Consider the following 24,413-nt stretch of genomic DNA (forward strand, 5'->3'; position numbering starts at 1 on the left):
TTATTAAAATGAACGAAGTCCATAAGGGCATGCCTCTCAGGGATGAAGTTTCTGCTGAACTCTCAGCTGTCAAGTTTGAAGTTAAATAGGTCAACGAACAGCTCTCTTTGGTGCAAGCAGCCGTACGCACCAACGCTGAGGCCATCTCTAGTCTAACCAGCAAGGCCAATGAAGCGAATGCCCAGCTTTACAAGCATGGTGAGCTGATGCAGCAGATACTGGAGCTCCTCCAACATCCAGTACCATCATCTACACTATCATTCACAGCGATGGATTGCCTCCAACTGGATCAGACTCTTGAGTGTAGTTTTCTTCAAACCAGAGCGTTGACAAAGCTTGAAAAGATGGTGGAAATCTTGACAAAAACTCTTGACAACTTCTTTGAATATCATGCTAATGACAAAGAGGGGGAGATAGAGTTAAATATTGTTGCTGCTACTATCCCAATGACTCTAACTGAAGCTGAAGCTCCTAGAGCCACAACTAATAAAGTTGAGGTCCTTGATGAAAATCCAACTTCCCATGAAGCTTCTGAAGCTGAGGTTGTTGATGAAACCGTCGGAGCTGATGCTGAAGCTCATGACGAAGACCATATTGTCCCCCCTGCAGTTGACGCTTGTGATAAGGAAGATGATGATGAACACGATGACGATGAAGATGATAATTCTACCACCCTTCATGATGCTGGAAGGGATCTTGGTGATGATGATGATGAAGACAACGATGATGACGATGAAGATGACGATGATGACGACTTCACCATTTAGTAGTCGAAACCCGCCAGTACCGTGAAAGAAGTCTCTCTCATGGATTCTGTATCCCAAGGGGAGAAAGAGAAAGAAAAACAGAAGGGTACTTCTGAGAAGAACCAAAACACCAAATCGAAAGACAAAGGTGTTGTTGAAAAAGGAGATCTAATGTACTCTTCAAACCTGTTGAGCCTTTAAGTATTTGAATTCTCCAAGTTTGCCATTATTACTTATTTCTGTAAAATTTCTTCCATCGCCTCTACTACTTGTGGTCGGCTAGAGGAATGAGTATTTGAAAACCCAACCTCCAGCGTTTCTTCCGAACAGCATATGTCTCAGTTGAAGGAGTCACTCGACCAAACTAGAGTAAAAATCCCTCTTCGTACCTCTAGTTGTGGTGAGTTTGACTTCTTGTCTGAAGCTAAATGACTTGAGGCACTCAAGGCTGAGGAAGAACTCAAACTTCAACATGGCTGACGACGTGAAGCTAATACTCTCCACCATGGAGACTATCCTTATTAAAATGAACGAAGTCCATAAGGGCATGCCTGTCAGGGATGAAGTTTCTACTGAACTCTCAGCTGTCAAAGCTAAAGTTAAAGAGGTCAATGAACAGCTCGCTTCGATGCAAGCAACCATACGCACCAATGCTAAGGCCATCTCTACTCTAACCAGCAAGGCCGATGAAGTGAATGCCCAACTTTCCAAGCATGATGAGCTGATGCAGCAGATATTGGAGCTCCTCCAACGTCCAAAACCAACACCTACACTGTCATTCACAGTGATGGAGTGCCTCCAGCTGAATCAGACTCTTGAGTGTGGTCTTCTTCGAACCAGAGCGCTGACAAAGCTTGAAAAGATGGTGGAAAACTTGACAAGAACTATTGACAACTTCTTTGAATATCATGTTGATGAAAAAGAGGGGGAGATAGAGTTAAATGCTATTGCTAATACTATCCCAATGACTCAAACCGAAGCTGAAGCTCCTAGAGCCACAACTAAAAAAGTTGAGGTCGTTGATGAAAATCCAACTTCCCATGAAGCTGAAGTTGAAGCTCCTAGAGCCACAACTAATAAAGTAGTCACATTTATGTTTCTAGCCCAACTCCCAGTGCAAGCACATAACCTAATCAATTTGGTTGAGCAACAAGGATCATTGAAAAAAAGGCGCACATATGGTTTTGGCAAAAGCACTAGAGGTAATTCTTATATGGTTATTATTTGAATTTGTGAAAGTGTTCATATTTTTATGAGATAAATAATATGCATATATGAATGCATGAGGTGTTGATAAATGTCGTATGTATGCAAGATTGCATATATGGTTTATGATGATGTATGTGTGTACATAAATTAAAATTACGCAAGTCTACGAGGTGTGTATATCCATAATTATGGACAAGGGTTTATAATATAAAAAAAAATTCCACCGCCTTTTCTAAGTTTTAAAATAATAATCTGCACAACCTTCATAAAATATATACTAGTGGTGTACCTGCGCGATGCAGCACGGGTGAATCACAATTATGAAACATTAGTTTAGCCTTGAATCATGAGTTTGTGTGGTTATTTTGCAAGTCAACTAATATATAAAGTTGAAGGTTAATATGATGTATTAGCAAGATCGAATGGAAAAATAATTGCACACGTGAATGGAAAAGCCTGATATTTGGTAACTAAGTTGTTGTTCACCCAAACATGCCCGGTAAGCGCTTACCCGTAAGATTCAACACTATCACTTGCCTTACCGTGTAAGGTTTTAGTTCATCAAAACAACATCACATACAACAATTCACCCTAATCGAGTAAGAATACCTATCACGGTAGATAAATACCTAAACTTTATTCATTGTCATAACAAAAGTAAGCGAAGAAAATTAAGCTTCGAATTGTGATGCTAGGTACAAATTCGGAAGTAATTAAAAAATTGACATAACTTGTACAAACACTGAAAAATGGAAGAAACAAAGAACCACAAGATGCTAGTCATAAATGGATCCAAATATTCAATGAAAACTTGAATCGAGATGCTTGAAGCTTGAATCTTGCTGGGATTGGATTTCTTCTCAATTCAAGAGCTTCTGCCTTTGAATACAACAACCGACTCTCAACTGTCCAGACAACAACTAATTTGTTAGTTGTTTTGGTGGACATGCAGCTATAATTTGGCAACAATATATCATTATGCTACTTCTATTTTCACGTGTTGCATGTTGAGACACTACTTTGCTGCAGCTGCTAATTCTATAACAGAGTTGTAAAAAAAGATGGCATAAATATATAAAATGATATTACATTGAATATAAATCGAGTACTTAAATTGGTTCCGTTCACCAAGGACAAATGATAGAAAACATTGTAGTGAGACTTTTTAACAGACTATATTAACCAAGCAATAATAAGCTTAATTATAGCTCTTTTCTACTGTTTTTTGTGGTCAGTGGTGTAATGTAAATATTTTTGCAGGGGATATCAAATGTGAGAATGTGTCGGTTACTTCTTAGAATTGGCTTTACCTTGCCGACTTTGCATCATTAAAATCGAACTACATTCCTTATATATATGTATGTATATATATATTGTGGTTAGATGAAACAACAAACATGAGTGTTGGTATGTAAACATATTTTCATTTTTTGTAAGCAAAGCTTGCTTGTTTGTTTTGTAAGTACTTGTGTATCAGCACTTCAATATTACATATTTGTTACATGTATAGGATTAAATCTAGTGATGGACAATTTTCGTAAGTCACCAAAAATCAGACACAAAATGATAGCAAAGGGTTGGGTTTTTTAAATGACTCAAACCGTCCACGTCAACTCGTGTACGCTCCTAAGCAACGACATTTGGGTCATTTGAGCCCCAAGAACGGTCAGCCCTAGTGCTAAACCAAATGCCTGAAAACATTCAATTAGCCATATGAAAAAGGTATAGAATGGACCTTGTATATTAGAAATGGCTCACAATTGTTCACCCTCAGGTGAGAGTTAAACACAGAGGTGGCAATTGCCAATTTTAACCCATTTATATTAAAATGATTGAAATTGACCAATTTAAATACATTTCTTAAGAAAATGGATAATTTAATGAATGTTATTATGTAACAAATTCAAAATGAAAGCAAATGATTATTCGTCTCCTCCTCCTCCTCCTGTGTGTACATAAATTAAAATTACGCAAGTCTATGAGGTGTGTATATCCATAATTATGGATGAGGGTTTTGGAAAGAGGTTTATAATATAAAAAAAACTTCCACCGTCTTTTGTGAGTTTTAAAATAATAATCTGCACAGCCTTCATAAAATATATATATATATATATATATATAAAAGTGGGATAATATCTATCTTATCCTACTTATCTTGTGAAAAAGAAAAGACAACGGCGATGAGTGTGTGTGTGTTCTTGAAAGAGAGAGTTTCTGCATAAAGTCGTTTGAAAAAGATTCTATGATTAATTAAATTAACTGTTGTGTGATTCATCTTCAAATACGTGCATATGAGGTGTGTTTTTTATTAAAATTTCTTATTGGTTGATAGTTGAAATATATGAATTTTGGTTGATGTTTTAAGGTAAAAAGCAAACTGTTTTGACAAGTTGATATGAGTATTAGTAATCTGGGTTTAAATCTGTTTTTCTGATTCTTTCGAAACAATTGAAATGAGTATTCAATTTTTGAAAGAATAAGGATTTTGAAATTAGAAAATGGACTAAAGAACTAATGGTTCTTGAGTTTCAAAGCTTTTGATATGAAACTGTTATTGGCAAAAGTCTATAGATTTATCGGTAGATTTTGATGATGGAATAAGGGTGGCATATCAAGGAGAGGTGTACCTTGGGATAAGGGTGACATATCAAGGAGATGTGTACCTTTGAATATAAGGGTGGCATTTGTTGTGTGTGGTTATAATCATAGCTCTTACTGTTATATTCATAGAATAATATGGTTCTAAGTCAACATTTCTTTGTGACTTGAAGACTTAGAAATATTGCTCTTATTGAAATAATGGCAATGATGCTATTGAGAAGGGAAAATGGTTTATAGCGAGATGTTTTAATTAAATGTGCTTTTGATTAAAAATGTTGAGAAGAGTTATGTGGAACCAAAGGGGCTCTGGTTGTTCCTTGTATGGAACCAGAGGGGCTCTGGTTGTTCTTTAACCTAGATCAGAGGAATTTTAGGTTGATCTTTAGGGTCAACCAGATGACCTTTGGTTATGATAAAAAGTTCTTGATTTTGTTTCAAACCTTTATTTAGAACCAAAGGTTCTGCATGTACTATGCAGAGGCTCTGTATTCGTAATCAAAAATTATACATCAACTATAAATTGTTTTTTACTTCTTTCTCTTATACAAATTAAGAAACTATAACATGAAAATCCTTTGGCAAAGTAAGACAGAGGAGCTCAAGTTGAAACTCATATTTAACTAGAGGACCTCTGGTTATATGAGGAATTCAAATATTGTTCAAGTTGTTTTGATAATTCTTTATCTCTGTTAGGCAAACCAGAGGTACTCTGGTTGGTAAGACCAGAAGCTCTGGTCGTTGGACCAGAAAGGCTCTGGCCCTTATGTCTAATAACAGAGTTGTCCCTTAAACAGTTCTGGTCTTTAGAACTAGAAGGATGTTGGTCATTAAGAACGTGAGGAGTTTGACCAATTGAACGAGATGATTTTTACACTGTATTTTATACGTGATACAAATTTTAGAGATCATGATTCTATTTATATGAAAAGTTGATTTTAAATAAGTTTTGGTGATCTTCATCCTGCAATTGCCAAAAAAAAGGGATATCTCACTAGACCAACATGTCTAACCCTCATTTTGTATTTTAAAATATGCATTACAAGAACAACAAGGTTACATGATAGAAAAGAGAATGGGAAAATATAATTCTTTTCCTATATGTTTAACTATATGAAGATTAACATGTGGATGGATGTATTTTTGAAGATACATGTGAAAGTGCAAGAAATTGTTTTCAAATTTTTGGATTGTGTAATTTTTTATAAGTTTCTTGTCCAATGGGACCGATGTGGTGTAATTTATATCTCTTTTGAATAAATTTTATGTTTATATGTAATTGTGTGAAGTGGGGTGTTACACCTCGAATCTTCACCTGCCTACCCAGCAGGAGTCGCATCTGCCTCTGGCCATCTTAGCCAAAGGGAATCCACATCCCAAGATTCATTCTATCAAAAGGATTAATCCTTTGAACATATAAGTGGCATGTCTCCCCATGCCACACCACTGTCGCCCATAGAGAAATTTGTTTCTTTGGCACTAGCTTTTTCCCCACCTTGTTCAGAGCAAGGATTAGGTGCACAGGGCTTGGAGACTCTCGATACGTCTCTAAGTCCACTGAGTGAGGGCTTATTCTCAGACTCTCAGTCTAGTGAGGATTTTTTTTCTTCACAGAACAACTGTAGTGCCTTCTCCTTCAAAAGAGACATGAGGATCATTTGGCAATCCTTCCACGTCCAACATCCAACAAGATGTGCAAGAAGGTGTCCTTGGAACATGAACTAACTCTGGCCCATGCGTTGAGCCAGAGGTCACCCAAACAGCGTATGTGACAATGGATGAGTTCCAATCCTTTGCCACCTCTATTTTGTGCTCCTTGGAAGAGCCTAAACTCAACATGGCCCGTGTAGAGCAATCCACCTCTGCACCTGATCTGGATGACGTTCATTCATCCTAGGCAGTATTGAGAGATGAGTCTACGATGAATGCCACTCACATTGAACAACTCTTGGATTTGATGACAACCAATATAGAGACCCTGACGCGGGTCATCGATCTCATCCAGAAGGACGCCGCCTCAACCTTGAAGGCGCAACGAGATGAATGAGCGCTCATCCCTCTGAGTGTTCCCACAATCTACATCACCCAGATAGAGATGAAAGCTCTGGGTGATGGTCTTCTTCAAAAGGTGGCCGACTTCATGTTGGATTTTAACAACACGTCCAAGTAGGCGGTTGCAGAAATGCGATGCTCGGTGGCTGCCTTAAAATTTCGTGCTGACGTGGAAATCAACAAGGTTACCCAAGGTCAAGGCCATGTATCCCATATAGGTCAAGCTAACGAAGAAGAGGAAGACGACAATGAGGACCCAGACCAGTGTGGTCCTCAAAGTCGCCAAGAGTGGGAGAAGAAGCAAACCCAAGCAACATCAGTTGCCCCTTCTGCCTCTACACTAACTCAGCCAGAGCCAACTTCAGTGCATGCTTTGACTCCATAGGCTAACAGTTCAAGGACGCAACCGGAGCAAGAGCTTGGAGAGAAGGAGGAGTCCAACAAAGCAGAGCCAGAAAAGTTAACTAGCCAAAGCGAATCATTGGTGAAGAGAACGTAATCCAATTCTTATAAATATACGCCTCTACCCCAAATCAATTTACATTGTCTTCCTCGATATGCTTTATGGAGACGGCTCTAGCAGTGACGGTGGACGCAGAGGAGGTGGTAGTGAAAGTGATCGAGCCAGATGAGGCGCCACTAAGAGCTATAGAGCCTCTAAGAGCTACAAGGGCCCCTTTAATGGCTATACCACTTCCTCTAAAAGTAACATTTTTCATGCCACTCCACACCGCCAGACAGAGCCAAGGTTTCAGTCCAAGGAACCAGAGTAGTCACACCGACCCTGCAAACAAACAACTCGTCCAGTCAGAGCAAGCAACGATTAAGCAAGAAGCAGCAGGTCTCGTAGCTCCAAACCGGCCCAAGATATCGTTCAAAAGATCAAGGATCAAATGGATGCAATGAGGAAGCCCATTCCAAGAGAAAAGACAATAAAAGACTCAGCAGACAGTGAAATGATCTACCGGTACCTGTACATCCAGACGAAGGAAGCTCCAAAGCAAAAAAATCGACCTCCACCCAATGGCACGAGAGAATATCATGTCGAGGTTTCTTCGTCAGTACATGTAGCCCATTACCGTAGATCATTTTATGGATGGGATCAAAAAAGTACTCGACATCAAGAAGAGGACCTTTGCTCACAACCAGATTGTCTTTCACGAGTACATGGTGAAATGATCTCAGGGGCAGATTAGCATCTTTACTGACATTGATTTAATCAATCTCAACCCTTGGGATCTTCTTACCCTGTACTTCTTCACAGATCACAAGAAGAATAAACTGATGAACTATGCTCTTGCCAACTTTGCCATCAGATAGACGATGACTGACCTGCAGGAATTTGGATTCAAGATAGACTTTCAAATATCTCTGGATATAGGGATCAATCAACTTAATGTCACTGCACCAAACGAGAAATTTGAAGGCATCAAGTATATCCCCTCTTAGATGGTTATCCTGGAACTAGAGCTCGGGGTGGTCTTCAGAAATGAACATGGAGAGAAGGTTTTCTTTCGTGAAGACCATCACTTGAAGTCTTCCAACTCTACTCTACGCTTCATCAAGAACAACATATTTAGAAGCAGAGATACAACCCTTGGAGCAAAAGAGAGAGCCAACATTCTTATTAGATCCATCGGTAATGTACATTAATTTTGTGAACTTCTTAGGAGGTTCATGAAACTTCAACATCTCTAGGCCTCTCATTTTGTAAGTACCATTTTTGTTTACTTATCTTATTTCATGTTATTTCCATTTTACCGTACTTGTAATCTTCTAGATAGTCAATGTAAAAAAGAGAACCACTTTGGCCTCTAGCTTCTTTTAGACTAGTTGTTCATTCTAGTAAGAGCATTGCTTATTTACACTTAGGGGGAGATTGTTAGAACCCTATTTGTAAAAGTATAAGTAAGAAGCCTCTTACACTAGTCAAATAGCAGTTAGTCTTAGAATCAATATAGACTAACAGCTCGGATGCAGAGGTCACCAAGAGACAGAGCTCTCTTTCATACAGAGGAAGAAGCTCTCATGTAGAGTCCGTGCTCAAATAGAGGGAGATCAAGTCTATAGAGGCAAAAATCTGAAGGACTTGATACAGAGCTATCACTGAAGATGCAGAGTCTCTGAGTCTCCAACGCCCTTAGTTTGAGCACAAGTGGTAGACTTATCTCCAAGTCTCCATTCAGAATCTGTCACGTACACAAGCGATTCCACATTCCAAGGATCATGAAGGCTTAAGACTCTGAACAAGAATTCAGAGTTTCAAGCCTAGATTATAGGAGATTCTGTTTGTATTTGGATGTATAAAAGGTATTCTATTTGGGAAAAAAAAATCCCGAAATGCTAAATTCTTATACGCTCCTATTATAAAGATTTATTGTGAGAACCAAGTTGTTAGTTGAGAGTTTATATTTATTCTCTTCATCTAATAAAAAGCAACTAATTTATTCAATTTCTTTTCATTCATATATGTTTTTGTTTAAATTTGTTAACCAATTCTAGTTACACAGTAGTCGCTTCCATTCCTACTTTGTTTTATATTGTGTTTCTTCATACTTAAGAGGATTTTCGGTTCTTACATCAATAGACTGATTAGCTGGCTTTGATACCAATTGTAGGAACCCACAATCCTCTAATGTACTAAGAATCACAACTTAGGTCAATAGATGACTGGAAGCAGTAAATATGATATTAGAAGGTTAACAAAAGTTAACATAACACAAATAAGATCGATGTGTTGAACAAGTCAACTATATTGATTAATTGAAGAAAGTTACAAGAACACCAAGAGCATTCTTGAGCGTATGTAAACAAAACACTCAACAATCATCTAAATCTCACAAGTGTATAGCTATTCTCTCTAGTAGGAGCGTTTACAAATATGCCATTTCCAAAACATAATCTTCTATAGTTTCGGATTTAAACTTTGTCAATGCATCCAGAATCATTATCCTTCATGATCCTTGAAAGTTGGAACCGTGTATGCACATGTGTCGGTCTCTGATTGGAACACTTGTGTTATGCGTCGTGGAAACTTTGTGTGCAAGCTAAGGGGAAAGGAGACCGAGAGGCTTTGCATATATAGTGCAGAGGCTCTGTAGCTGGAGTTGATGCTTTGCATCAATTGTTTAGGCTTTTTGATGCTAAGACTTGATGTTCCTTTACTTGGCACGAGCTCTGTATGCGAGGGACTTCTCTGTGTCTAAGTATCTCTTAGTCTACGCGACCTCTACATCCGAGCTCTTATTCCAGGCTATTTCCTAGACTAAGTCCTCTTGACTAAAACAAGAAGCTTTTTACTTACACTTCATGAAGTATAGATCTAAAAGTGGGGCATATTAAAGATCCAATCATGCCTCTGTACAAATTTTTGATAAACAAATTTTGCACTTAAGTTTGCATCAATTCTTGTACTTGGGGCCATTGGAGTTTTCAATGTAGCACAGTTAGAGAAATTGAATTTCTTTAAGATATCATTTACATACTTCGTTTGAGTAATGAATATTCCTTTGGGTGTTTGTTTAATCTGAAGTCCTAAAAATAAGTTTAATTCACCCATCATACTCATTTCAAATTTAGTCTGTATCATGTCTGAATTTTTTTTTACAAAACTTAGGATTAGTTGACCTAAAAATAATGCCACCTACATAAATTTGTATTAATATCAAATCCTCACCTTGTTTCTTTAAGAATAGGGTAGTATCAATTGAACCCTTTTAAACTAGATTTAAGAAGAAAATCAAATTGAGTTTCATACCAAGCTTTGGGAGCTTGTCTGAGTTTATACAAGCCTTTGTCCAACACATACACATGATTTGGATGTTTATGATATTTAAAGCCCTCTGATTGATGTATATGAACTTTTTCATTTAGAAAACCATTTAAAAATGTACTTTTGACATCGATTTGATAAGCCTTGAAGTTTTTATGTGTAGCATAGGCTAAGAAGATCCTAATGTCCTCATACTTTACAACAGGGGCAAAGGTTTCATCAAAATCTATGCCTTCTTGTTGGCCATAGCCTTTGGCTACAAGTCTTGCCTTGTTTTTTATGACAACTCCATTTTCATCCTTCTTATTTCGGAAGACCCGTTTTGTGCCAATTTCATGTTTACCTCTTTAGCATTGGAATGAGTCTCCAGACTTGGTTTCTTTGAAAATGATTTTGTTCATCTTGCATTGCAAGAACCCAATCAGAATCTTGTAATACTTCTGAAGCTTTCTTCGGTTCAATTATACTAAGCAAATTTACAAACAAACACTTATTGGTTGTGGCTAATCTGGTATGCGCTCTTTCAGACACTTAACCAATCATTTGATGCATTAGCTGATCTTTTGTCCATCTGTGTGAGTTGGGAAGGGGATGAGTTATGTCTTGATTATTCTTGCAGTCATTCTCATCAAATATGGATGAAATCTCTGTATTTGGTTGCTCCCCCTCAAAAGTATGCATATATGAAGATTGTAACTCTAAACTGGCTAGTTCAGAGTTAGGTGCAAGGTCATCTGAGATGGATGAGTTATGATCATTCGAGGTAAACACAACATTTTCGGAGGGTCCACACATACTTGTTCTTGAAGCAGGTTGCTCTGAGCATGAGTTTGCTCTATCAGCATCACTAGAAGTGCTTGGCTTTTGGAAATCTGCAGCAATTTCAGAGAAACATCAAACATATCTGTTGGTCGAAGAAGAGACTAAAAGAGTTTAAAGATAACAGTTTATAGAAGAGGGATGAATACTAACACAATAGTTTTCACTTTCTAAAAACCTTTATTGATAAAGAAGATCAATACAAGATTTACATACTATTTGCAGAATCAGATAAGATACAAAACCTATGTAAAACAATCTAGGGAACACACAAGATACAAAAAGCAAAAAAGAAAAGACTTGCTAAAATAAGAAGAAATAACTTTGCTAAAGAAGAGCTTAGTTGGTGTTTTTTGCTTGAAATAAAGAAAACTTCAAAATATTAAGAAGTCGTGTGCTTGTGAGGAAGTCCTTTCTTGGGTAGAAAGTTGATCTTCAAGATATGAGTTTTTTTGGCTTAGTTGGTTTGATGGTTGCCAAGGAGGAAGAGCTTCTCAGCTATTTATACCCATTGCATTAAATGCAAGTCATACGGTACAAGGCACATGTCTGGATTTTAGAGGTGAGGTTGTCCTTTGTTTCCTGATATACATGATTTAACCATATATGAATAGTAGTCTTTCACAAAGTAGGTAAGCATGTTTGGAGACAATAGAGTGACTCTGTACGAGTGATTTACTTTGAGAGGTATTAGTTTGTCCTTTGTGTGTAGAAGATTAAGACAAAAACTAATCTCATTCAAGAAGATTCATTTGATCGCTAACATTGAAATAAAAATATGGTTTCTTCAGTGTACGCTGAACCTTTAGTAGATCTCATAAACTACTTGTCTATGTCTTCATCTTGTTATCACTGAAACTGCATCAGATCACAAACTACTTGTCTCTGTCTTCAGCTTTATCTTTGATATCAATAAAGGTTCTTATGGTGTAAATTTTATCTTCTTGAAGAATACTTGTATCTGAGAAATACAATACTTGTTCAGCGATCATTCAATAGACTCATCGATGCTCGCTGAAACTGAATAAAGAGAAAGTACTTTTCGTAAGATAAAACGGATGATCATCAAATCACTAAGAGATAGGATCAACAATCTCCCACTATTTGATGACTACAAAAAAACATAAAGAAAATTTCTTTGGTATTACGGTAAGGGAAAGGTACTAGTAAATATATGTCCCTTTTAACTATTTTGGGATATTTTTCAGTGATACAATTTACTATGGAAATTTACTAGTAAAGGATTGTAAGGTTATTACAAGTAAAAAATAAACTTACGTAATATAAACAACTAAATTTACTTTCTTGATGTAGTCAGGGACATCTTCTCCTCGGATCTTTCTTCTAAGCAGTTCCTTTTGAATCTTATTGTTGGAACAAAAATGATGTATTCAAGTCTTGGTGCTAAACTCTTTTAATAAGCTTTGTAATAGTTAGTGGTTATGTTCCTTTTATAGTAAGCTAGTTAACCTTTCCTTTATAGGTGCTACTATAAGTAGTAGCTAGAGTTACATTTGGTGGTTAATCAACAGTTACTATCATTGACATATAGATTCACTTATATGGATTCCTGAAAGACTTTATCAAGAACTTGTAGTCATCATTCTATGAAAGCAAGCCTGTTCTTGATCTTGTTATGAATTGATGGAATTAGACTTGAATCTAGGGTCACAATTGGTATCAGAGCTAAATCAGAAAGATTAGATTGGATTTGAATCGATTATTTGTTTGAATTCTTGATGTTCTACGTTCGAAGATATTTGGGGTTCTGTTCTTGAGTTTCTAATCATTTTGAATCTGTTTGATCAAATTTTTGTTGCAATTAATTCTATTAATTCTATTTCTGGTTTGATTGTGAACCATTCTGTGCTCTTTAATGGCATCAAATTGCAATATTTTCCATTTATGTGCATAATTCGACTTTCTAGAATTAAGGAACATGTTCATCGGACGTTGAATCATCAACATCCGATAAGGAGTCTTTCATCGGCTCTTGAATTTTATTAACTCTTGATTCAACATTTACCTTTGTTATCATTCACTACTTGAGACTTGGATATTTTTCACTTGATCATCGCTTGAGCTTTGACCGGATAAGCATTGTGCAATATATTGATTTCTATCTCATCGGATAAGTATCATCTGGAGACTCCTTATCATTTGTTTTATCGCTCATTTATTTGTTCTTATACCTTGTGACTATATACTTGTAATTGATTTTCAATTTTGTCCAATAACCATCACATTGGACACTTCTTTGTCCGAGGAAGTATAAGTTCTTTGTCCGATGAAGCCTTTGTTGTCTGATCAGCAATATTCTTTGTCCGATAACAGGCTTCTTCGATAACCTCTTTCTTTGGTTGATATCCCTCCTCATCGCACACTATGTTGTCCGATAACATCTCTCATAACGGGACCCCTCGTGCTAAGTCGTAGGAGAGGGACATTATTCTTGGAGATTTCAAATCCAATATTTGTCTATTTTTATGAAAATATCAATTTTCAAGCCTTAAAAGATGTCAAAGGATATTCAAGGTGTTGGTTCTAATTTTAAAATTCTCACTTCATTGTTTTATCAATTTGAATCATTAGGTGTTGATGTTTTAAAACAAAAGCTTATGAGTGAAAGAGTTTTAATGTTAAAATTCAGAGAAGAAAGTTGTGGCTTTAAATGTCTAAGTGAAGGTGTAAGAGAAGAACAAGAAATTCTCAGAAATGAAAATGAACAACTTAGTTCTGATTTAGATAATCAGATTGCTTCATTGAATAGTAGTTTGAATAAATAAGAGGGTGAGAAAGTCAACACCCAATTAAATTTTGATATAATCTTCGAAGAAAGAGGAAAATTATATGATAAAATCAAACAGTTGGAAGAAATTAATTATAAAAGTGGTCAATCTGAGCAGACTCTGAAAATCGTAACTCTGAAAATCATAACCCAGAAACCCAAAGATACAAGATTTTATAATCCACAAACAGGATTAGGTTTTATTAAGTCTGATGTTCTGAAAAAGTCCCCAAAATCCTTATATGATTTTGATCAATGGGGTCTGCAAAATTTTCAATTCCTTATGTTCAAGAAATTTTCTTTAAGTCGGAATCTGAATCACATGTCGTTAGACCCCAACTTGTGAAAGTGTAAGCATAAAGTGTCTTACTCTAGTCAATAGGACTTAGTCTATAGAAGCTGTCTAGCTAAGAGCTCCTATGCAGAAGATCAAGAACTAGAGCTCTTACTTAGAGTGAAGGTTCCATTCATACAGAGCCCGCGTTCTATCTCCGTGAACGCTCAAGCCTTGTGCGCTAAAAAGCATAAGCGCTTGACTTACAGCAACTACTCCAAGACCCAGAGCCTCTGCATAGTACATGCAAAGCTTCTGCATAGTACATGCAGAGCTTCTGTCTACCTTCTCCATGGAACACGCATGTGTTAGCCCAGACAATCTCGCAAGCGTCTAACAGATTTAAGGCGGCTTGACCAAGTCTGCTCCGCTATTCAAGGGAAGTCAAAGATAAGGATGTAGACCAGTCACCTCAGAGTTTCACACCTATTATATAGCATAGTTTGTTATACCTAGGCATATAAAAGGAGGCTTCCTCCTCAGGTTTAAAGTACTTGAAGGAACCGACTTACACTATATGCAATTTCTGTGAGATTACTTTTGTGCTTCAAATTGTTCATCATTTATCAATAAAAGCATTCGGTATATTCAAAGTTTATTTACTACTTTACTTTCATCTTTGAATATTATGTTTAATCATTTGAAATACATCGTTTGTTCATAATTCATATTACATAAACTGTGTGTCTGTTAATTAAGAGTATCTAGGGTCAACAATTGGTATTAGAGCCTGCTAATCAAATTCATTAATTACTCGATCGATATCTGACTGGATTCTACTCTTAATTTTCTTTTGATTATTCGTTTTTAAAAGATTTATCACTCTTATTTTTCTCGATTCAAAAAACGTTTGCTTTTACGTAATCTGAAAATCGTTTTTCAGTCGATCATCTTTCTCGCCAAAGTTTTCTTCTCGTAACTTTAATCTAAAATGTTGTGTTCTCAATCATGGAACTCCATGTATAGTGCCAGTTCCTTGACAAAACCTCCGACTCTCATTAGGGAAGAATATCCTCAATGGAAGATCCGGATGATTAATTTCTACGAGGGTCTTGACCTAGAACTGTATGAGTCAATCCTAAATGGCCCATACGTCCCTACCACCATCATACCTCAGATTCCTGCTGTTGGTGAGACAGTTGAGGTACCTGCCAGGCTAGTACCCAAACTTCATCATGATTGGAACGATGAAGATAAACGAAGAGTGGAAGTAGATCAAAAGGCCAAAAGACTTTTGATTATGGCACTTCCCAACGAAATTTTCCAGTCACTCAACGCGTGCGACTCGGCCAAAGATTTGTGGGATCAACTGGCTAACCAGTTGGAAGGAGGCATCAAGATGAAGAAGAATCGTCGTGCCCAATGCCTGAATGAATACAATAGCTTCCAGGCACTCCTCGATGAGTCTTTAAAACAGAATTATCATTGCTTAAACACTCTGATCAACAAATGTCACAAATGTGACGTGATCAGAACCCAAGAGGAGAACAACATGATCTTCTTGAAGAGATTGAACGCTGAATGGGGAAATCTGATGATGTCTCTCCAAGAAAACCAAGATCTGGAGCAATGGACACTGCATGATGTATATGGGACACTGCAGGCTCAAGAACAAGAGGTGCCGAAAGCAAAGGTTGCTCTGGGTGGACCTCTGGCTCTTGTCTTTGATTCAAAAGAGACAGGATCAAGCCAGCCACACACAGAACGGAGACCCAGAGAAGAAAGAAGAAAGGGAAATAAGGCTCTCATCTTGGAGAGTGATGATGAAGAAGACAGAGCATCTAGCTCTGAAGACGACGACATCAACGCCTTTGCGAAATCCTTGGCCTGATCACCAAGGAATTCCAAGGGAAATTTGGGAAAAAGTCTTCGACAGAAGAGGAAGACAGAATGATAGAAGTAGAGGAAAATCTTTCGAAGGAAGGAACCCTTCTTCTGTTCCCATCAAGAAGGAGGAAGAGCCGTCGGACCAGAAGAAGCAAGGTGTCCGATGCTTTAGATGCGGAAAGATGGGCCACTACTTCAAAGAGTGCAAAGGCCCTCTTGTGAAAGATGAACTGTACTATAAAAATAAGTACAAGTACAATCGATCACAAAGAAGCCTCATGGCAGAACAGGAGTATTGGGTCTCTGACTCCTCATCTGATGAAGAAGACCAAGCTAACTTATGTGGGATGGCTGTCGAGAATGAGTATGGATTTGACTCCGACTCCCAGGTATGTTCTATCTCTGGTTATTCTCACTCTGACCTGGAAGAGAGCATCTCTGCATTGATTAACAATTTCATCAATCTACAGCAAAAGCTCTCTCTCAAAAAATCCAAAAGAAAATCTTTGAAAAAGGAAAAACTATTTTTTGAACGAGAGACAGAGCTGTTAACTGTAGAGAAACAAGAGTTATCAGTGGAAAATGAAAAGCTTTTACAATCAAAACGATCCACTGAAACAAGTCTTAAAATATAATGCTTAGAATTAAAAGCGGCTATTAAGAAGAAAGTAACAAAGCTTCTGGAGAAAGATAGAGACAGATTAAACTCTGAGGCCCTAAAGTACTATTTTCAAAAGGAAAGGGAGTTCCTTCACCAGAGCTTACGAAGAAAAGAGCTCTTGATTAATAAATATCAAGATGCTCAGCAGGTGTACGAAAAAGTCAATTCTCAACAGGATAAAGCAGAGATAGGTTATATAGATCTAGACCTCACCTGGAAGAACAAAAAATACTCTTGAATCCATGTTTAGGTTGGGCGAAAAACAGAAACCAAATTTTCCTATTTTGTATACAGCTTCACCATTTAAAAGATGTAAGCTTTAAAGTGGAGCCCGAACTCCTAAGTTAAAATTTAAAAACATCTCGTACTCTTCAAAATGTATGCCGCAAGTTTATTTAAAATGCATACAGAAGACAAACGATATTTTTTGTTTTGGCTCAACAAATCTTGAATATCTTAAGACTAAAAGTGAGGTTGTCAAACCTGAACCAGATGAAATCAAGAGTTCATCCACATGAAAATTTCTTAAAACTCTGGATCTAAAATTAATGGATGGCTTTACAAAAACAATAAGACAGGTTTTAGAGCAAGACTTGCTGAGGCTTTGATGTATCCTCCTAAAGGTCATGCAGATTCTTCTAACTGTAACTCCTCGGATTCTTTTGAAAGTCCATCAAAACAAAAGATGGACGAAGCTTCTAGCTCATGCATACGAGAACCTCAAGTTCTTAATGATACCTTTGTATTTCGATATTCACACAAGGATTTTATTGACTCTGACTCTGAGTCAGAGGTGGACTCGTTTAAAGAACATGTTAAGACAGAGGTCGTTGCCAAAGAACCAGAGGTTGCAAAACCTCCTATTGAGAAAAAGATTCTCCTAGGTTCTGGTCGTGCAAGCATGACGACAAGTGCTAAATCCGCTTCCAAGTTTGAGTACAGGGTAAAGAATGCAAAGTCTGTTTCTTTTGCATCAAAGGGCTCAAATTCCAAATCTAAGCCAATTAAATTCACTCCGGAACAGAAGGGAAAATCTGCTGCATGCTCTAACATTAATTCCTCTATTTCAGAGAGGCCTCTGAAGACCAAAGGAGTAGGGAAGAAGAAGTCAGAGGATACTCATTCTATGTTAAAACAATCAGATCTAGATAGGAAGTTTACTAGAACTACGAATGCTAGAAATGATTGTAATAATTTATTCTTTAAAGCTAATAAATCATTTTGTCATTCAAAATGTTTTCATAATTGTGAATGTGTTTCTCTGCTGCTGAAGTTAAAATGACACGTCTTTGACCCTAATTGTTTTCTCTCTGGGTCATCAAGGTCTAAATCCAAGAAGACACAGAAGAAAAAGAAAGCTACCCTCAATCCCTAATCATCGAGGACCCATTATGAAATGGGTACCTAAATCCCTATAATTTGTTTTGTAGAAGCCACATGTGGACATTTGGTATCTTGACTCTGGATGCTCAAGACACATGACCGGCAATAAGAGGTTGCTTTCCTCATATAGAGAGAAGATTGGAGGAAAAGTGACATTTGGGGATAACAAGCAAGGAGAAACAAAGGGATACGGGGATCTACTACAAGGTAAGGTTTCTGTCTCTAAGGTTGCTTATGTCTCTAGGCTTAAACATAATCTTTTGAGCATAAGTCAACTGTGTGATTCTGGCTACAATGTCAAGTTCCAAAAGGAAGCTTGCTCCATTATGACAGAATCAGGTCAGGAGTTGCTAAGAGCTAAGAGAAAAGGCAATCTTTATCTCATGATCTTCTCACCAAGAGACAATTCATAGACACTCTGTCTCGTGTCTCGCAAGAGTGAAGAAGTTTGGCTTTGGCACCACAAGCTATCTCATCTTAATTTCCAAAATATAGAGAAACTTGTGAAGAATAATCTGGTTGACGGAGTTCCTGCCATAAAGTTCGAAAAGGACCATGTATGCTCTGCATGTGAAATGGGAAAGTTCAAAAGAGCATCCCACAAAACTAAGAAAGACGTGTCCTGTGTCAGACCTTTGCATATGCTTCATGTGGATTTTTGTGGTCCAATCTCTGTGCAGAGATTGTCTAGTAAAAACTCTATCTTAGTCATAATTGATGAATACTCACGATATACTTGGATTGAGCTTGTAAGGCAAAAATCAGATGTCCCAGAGCTACTAATCAAATTGATGACTAAGATTCAAGTACTTCTACAAAGCAGAATTCAGAAGCTGATAAGTGATAATGGAACAGAGTTCAAGAATGCTAAGATCGATGCGTACTTGGACATAGAGGACATAACTCAGAACTTCTCTGCAACAAGGACACCACAACAGAATGGTGTCGTAGAAAGAGAGAATAGAACTCTGGTCGAAGCTGCATGCACCATGCTAGCCAGCTCTGGTCTTCCAACCCATTTTTGGGCAGAAGCAATCTCTACTGCCTGCTTTATTCAAAATAGAGCAATGGTGGTAAAGAGGCACATGAAGACGCCTTACAAACTAATCAACCAAAGAAAGCCTAACGTTAAATTTTTACATGTCTTTGGTTGTAGATGCTTCATCCTAAATAATCGAGATCAACTTGGCTAGTTCGATGAGAAGGTAGATGAAGGCAAGTTCTTTGGTTATTCAACAAAAGCCAAGGCATACAGAGTCTTCAATCAACGAACCAAGACGGTCATGGAAAGCATCAATGTCTCGTTCGGCGATAAAAAAGTAGTGACTTCAGAGTACCTCAGCTCTGAACTCGAGCTTAACAAGCAAACTTCCAATTCTCAAATGAAGTCAAGGGAATTGGAACTCAGACTCCTAAATGAAGACTTCAATGGTGACGAAGACATCTCTGTACGTGCACCAAGAGATGAATTTGCGAGTGTAAGTGAAGGATCACAAACGACAAGCACATCTGACTCTGGTCCTTCACACACCTCTGATTTATCTGGAGATCATATCAATCCACAACCAGAGCAAACAAGCTCTGCATCAGAGCCCAGTCTCGTAGAACCAAAGCAAAATACCTCTAGCTCTGCACCTGGTTCCTTTGTAGCATCATCCAAAGGGGAGCAATTAGAGCCTTTTTCGCCATCAAAGAGCTCAATGGCCAACATGCCCATGGAACGTGATCAAACGTCCCCCACTTCTGTATCTGTCACAAGAACAAGATGGACAAAGGCTCATCCACTTCACCAGATCATTGGTGAACCTTCAAGTGGCGTAAAAACATGGGCTGCCACAGCTAATGAATGTTTATTTGTAAACTTCCTTAGCATGGTAGAGCCTAAGAAAGTACATGAAGCCCTACAAGATCCTAGTTGGGTCGATGCCATGCAAGAAGAGCTCCAATAATTCGAGAGGAATAAGGTATGGACTCTTATACCGTTACCAAAGGATAAAATTGCAATTGCCTGTAAGTGGGTTTTCAGGAACAAGAAGGATGAGGATGGGATCATTGTGAGAAATAAAGCTAGGCTCGTAGCAAAAGGCTATTGCCAGGAAGAAGGCATAGACTATGACGAGACCTTTATCCAGTAGCAAGGCTAGAAGTTATACGCTTTTTCTTACTTTTCTCTATACACAAGGGATTTCGAGTCTATCAAATGGACGTTAAGTCAGCCATCTTAAATGGTAAGCTGAAAGAGGAAGTCTACATTCAATAACCTCTGTGGTTTGAAAGCTCCACACATCCAGAGTATGTCTATTTCTTAGACAAAGCTCTGTATGGACTTAAGCAAGCACCTCGAGCTTGGTATGAACGTCTCTCGTCTTTTCTCTTGTCTAATGTTTTTGAAAAAGGTAAAATCGACACAACTTTGTTTATAAAGAGCTATAAAGGTGTGATGCTCTTAGTACAGATATATGTGGACGACATTATCTTTGGTTCAAGGAACCAGAGGCATTGTGATAAGTTCTATACTTTGATGAAGAGTGAGTTTGAAATAAGCATGATGGGAGAATTGACATTCTTCCTCGGCTTGCAAGTAAGACAATGGGAGGATGGTATTTTTGTTAGCCAAGATAAGTATGTCACTGACATATTAAAGAAATACCAACTCCATAAGTCTTCCACCATGAGAACACCAATCGCTACGGGAACAAAGCTTGACACACATCCATCTGGAAAACTGGTGGATGTTAAGACTTACCGTGAAATGATTGGATCACTACTATACCTCACGGCTAGTAGACCAGACATCATGTTTGCCACATGTCTCTGTGCTCTTTTTCAAGAAAACCCAAAGGAATTTCACCTTTCGATTGTGAAAAGAATCTTTCAATACCTTAAAGGGACTCAATTTTTGGGTCTTTAATATGCAAAGTATTATGGTTTTGATCTTATTGCGTACATAGATTCTTATCATGCAGGTTGTAAACTTGATCGAAAGAGTACATCAGGGAGTTGCCAATTACTTGGGGACAAGCTCATAAGCTGGACCTCGAAGAAGTAGAACTGCGTCTCTACTTCCACAGCTGAAGCAGAGTATGAAGCTGCAGCCAGTTGCTGTTCCCAAGTGATATGGATGAAGACTCAACTGAAAGACTATGGCGTAGAGTTTGAGAAGATTCCAATTCTGTGTGACTCAGAAAGTGCTATCGCAATCACAGCCAATCCTGTGTAACACTAAAAAACAAAGCACATCGATGTTCGATATCATTTCATCAAAGACCATGTAGAGAAAGGTACGATTAAAATGTTCTTTGTTAGTACAGATTTACAACTTGGTGACATATTTACAAAAGCTCATGATGAAAAGAGGTTTAACTTTCTGGTCAGCAAGTTGGGTATGCTAAATCATTCAAACTAAGCCAAAGCCTCTATATGTACTATACAGAGCCTTTGAATCCCTTTATGCATACTTTTGTTTTTGTTGTGTTATTTGTATTGATCCATGAAATAGAGCCTCTTACTCAAGTCCAAGTTATCTTGTGATACAGAGCTTCTGTATAGTACATACAAAGCCTCTGTACCTTGATTTTTATGCATATGCCACACTTATCACAAATGATCCAAGCATAGTTCAAGGGGGAGCAGATAAAAAGAGCTCAAGTCAAGGGGGAGCACCAGATCATGTCACACAGAGCCTTTGTATGTACTATGCAGAGCCTCTACTTCAAAACTTTTCGTGATTGTACGACAGAGCATCTGTATATACTATACAGAGCCTCTGTCTCTAATCATAGCAAGTTTTCTATAAAGAACATCTATAGTCCAATCACGAGTCTCTGTATGAGATCCTAAGGTATGTTGTTTTTCTCTGCATATAGTACTCTAGTTCTTTACAAAACCTCTATATATCTCTAACCAGAGTATTTACACTTGGTAATTTTTTTTGAAAATCAAAATATATTATTTTATTAAGAAGGCGTACAGTTTCTTTTTAAACTTTTTATTAATACCTGTCATCTACATTAAGTATCACCGCCCGTGAGCTTATCTTTTCAAATGTGGGAGGCACCACTGGCAGCTGGCAGTCCACGTGATGCCCCCCCACAGGCTGTGAAAAAATCGTTTCAGTTCTTACCTGACGTTTGGGATGCTAAACACTCAAGTGTTTTTTTTTCTATTTAAATCAATTTTCCCCCAAATTATTTTTTACGCTTACAAAGAACTTCAAGAACTCCCATCGTCTTCAACCTCCAACTGCCATTGTTAAAACTTAAAGCTCTCAAACCAGTGCTCGGATTTCCATTTAGTCTTCAAAAGTTCATCCTCTCTGTCAAGTAAGTTCCATAAACCTATTTCTCAAACCCATTTCTCGAATCAAGAACTGTTTCTTAAAACCCTAGATTTTTTTTAATCTTCTTCTACACCCAAAACCTGCAACAATGTCCTCATCCGAGTCAGGAAACTCCCAAACCCATACCACAACCCACAAAACTATGGAGGACACCAGTCTAAACTTGGTTCCTCTTCCTATCAAACCCAATAACCATGCCCTTCACCTCCAACTCGAAAACTTTGACACAAATTACCATCCCATCATCAATATCCTACAAAATCACTCTCTTAACCCAGCCTTGACAAATACGGATGACCTTATCCCTGAAAGGTTTATCCAAGAATACTGGCAATTGTGTGCCGTAACTGAATCTCAAAGAGGAATCGTTGACGATTTCTAGGACTTTGCCACCATGGAATTTGTTAAAGTTCGTATTTCAAGGTCCATGTTTTCACGGGTTCTTGAAATCCCAACGAAAACCGAGCTACAGCTTTCTGAGTACGGCCCTCTCCCATTTGGGGACGAGATAGTGGCCTTTTTGAAGTTTTAGGGTACAACAAGGCAATCAAGTACCCGTCACAATATTACCGTCAATACCTACCACCAATGTGGAACACACTTTTCACATTGGTCAACAGATCGCTGAAAGGGAAGATTGGGAGCCTCAACTTGTGCTCAACAAATGTTCTTCAAATCGTTTATGGTATATTCTTCGACTTATCTCTCGACTACTCCTTGATACTTTACACAGAGTTCAATGTTACCATGGCCAAGAAGTGGCCAAGGGAAGACGGTTGCCATCTTTGCTATTTCCACGGTTCTTGGGTCTTCTCCGAAGACCTGCTCTCGATGACAACAATATTGATGTGTCCTGTTTACCTGTTCACAAGGTGAAAATGCTCACTCAATACCGGCCTACAGTGAACAAAGAAGGATATGAAGTAGAGAGGCCAATTCCAAAGAGGCTCATGAGTTAAATGAAGTCAAAAGAGATCAGAAGAGCATACAAACGTATACGCGGGACACTAGAACCAGTGTCTTGAACCCCGTTATGCATAGGAACAGCTGATTAAGAAGAGAGGACTGAGGACACATTAAGGCCTCAAGCAGGGGGAGAGATAGTGAGAGCAGGAGGAGAAAATGAGAGCAGAGGAAGAAAGGGTACGACTAGAACAAAAGAGGAAGAAACAACGAAGAAGAGAGGAGGCAAGAAAAAGGAAATTAGAGAGGGAGAGAAAGAAAAAGGAAGAAACTGAGCGAGCAGAGCAAGAAAGATTGGCTGAGCTTGCTCGTGTTAGAGCAGAGGAGGAGCAAGCAGAAAAAGCTCGCCAAGAAAATATAGCTCGTCTAAGAGAAGAGGCCAGACTCAGAGCAGAGGAAGAAGCTCGTCAACACTTGGCTCAATCCTCTAGTCCAAACCAAGGGGATGACCAAGAGCACTACGACGATGCTGCAAGGTCTTGTACAAGTGAGGAATGTAAGGAAGAAGAGGGAAAGAGTAAAGAAGAAGAGAGTGAGAAAGAAAAAGAAAGTGAGGAAGGAGATGAGGAGAGCGAGGAGGAAGAAGAGGGAGGAGGTGCATCAGCTACTCTGCCTCAGGGCGAGCCAGAGTAGCATAGGCTAAATAGGCACACTCGTTTTTCCACCCCAACTCATAGTGCAAACAAATCATCTGACTCCAGTGGTCGAGACACGGAGGTTATTGAAACAGAGGTGCACACCTCAAACCCTAGCCAGCCTATCCAACTAGAGGTCGCATCTGCCTCTGGTTATATCAGCCAAAGAGAAGCCTCATCGCAGGGAACACCCTCTCAAAAGGGTGCAACCTTTGAAAATATAAGTGATATGTCTCCCCATATCATGCCACTTTCCCATACAGAGGAATTTGTTTCCTCTGTACGTG

General features: G+C 38.2%; 1 protein-coding gene across 1 annotated transcript; it reads left to right on the forward strand.

The window, feature by feature from the left end:
* Window positions 1–446: 446 nt before the first annotated feature.
* Window positions 447–947, forward strand: LOC112506063 (glutamic acid-rich protein-like). The gene is made up of 2 exons (XM_025110091.1): window positions 447–699; window positions 826–947. Exons 1-2 carry the CDS (start codon window positions 447–449, stop codon window positions 945–947), a joined length of 375 nt encoding a protein of 124 aa, XP_024965859.1.
* Window positions 948–24,413: the final 23,466 nt, after the last annotated feature.

The sequence above is a fragment of the Cynara cardunculus genome (genome assembly GCF_001531365.2).
Source record: "Cynara cardunculus var. scolymus isolate 2C chromosome LG 2, CcrdV1, whole genome shotgun sequence".
NCBI lineage: Eukaryota > Viridiplantae > Streptophyta > Magnoliopsida > Asterales > Asteraceae > Cynara > Cynara cardunculus.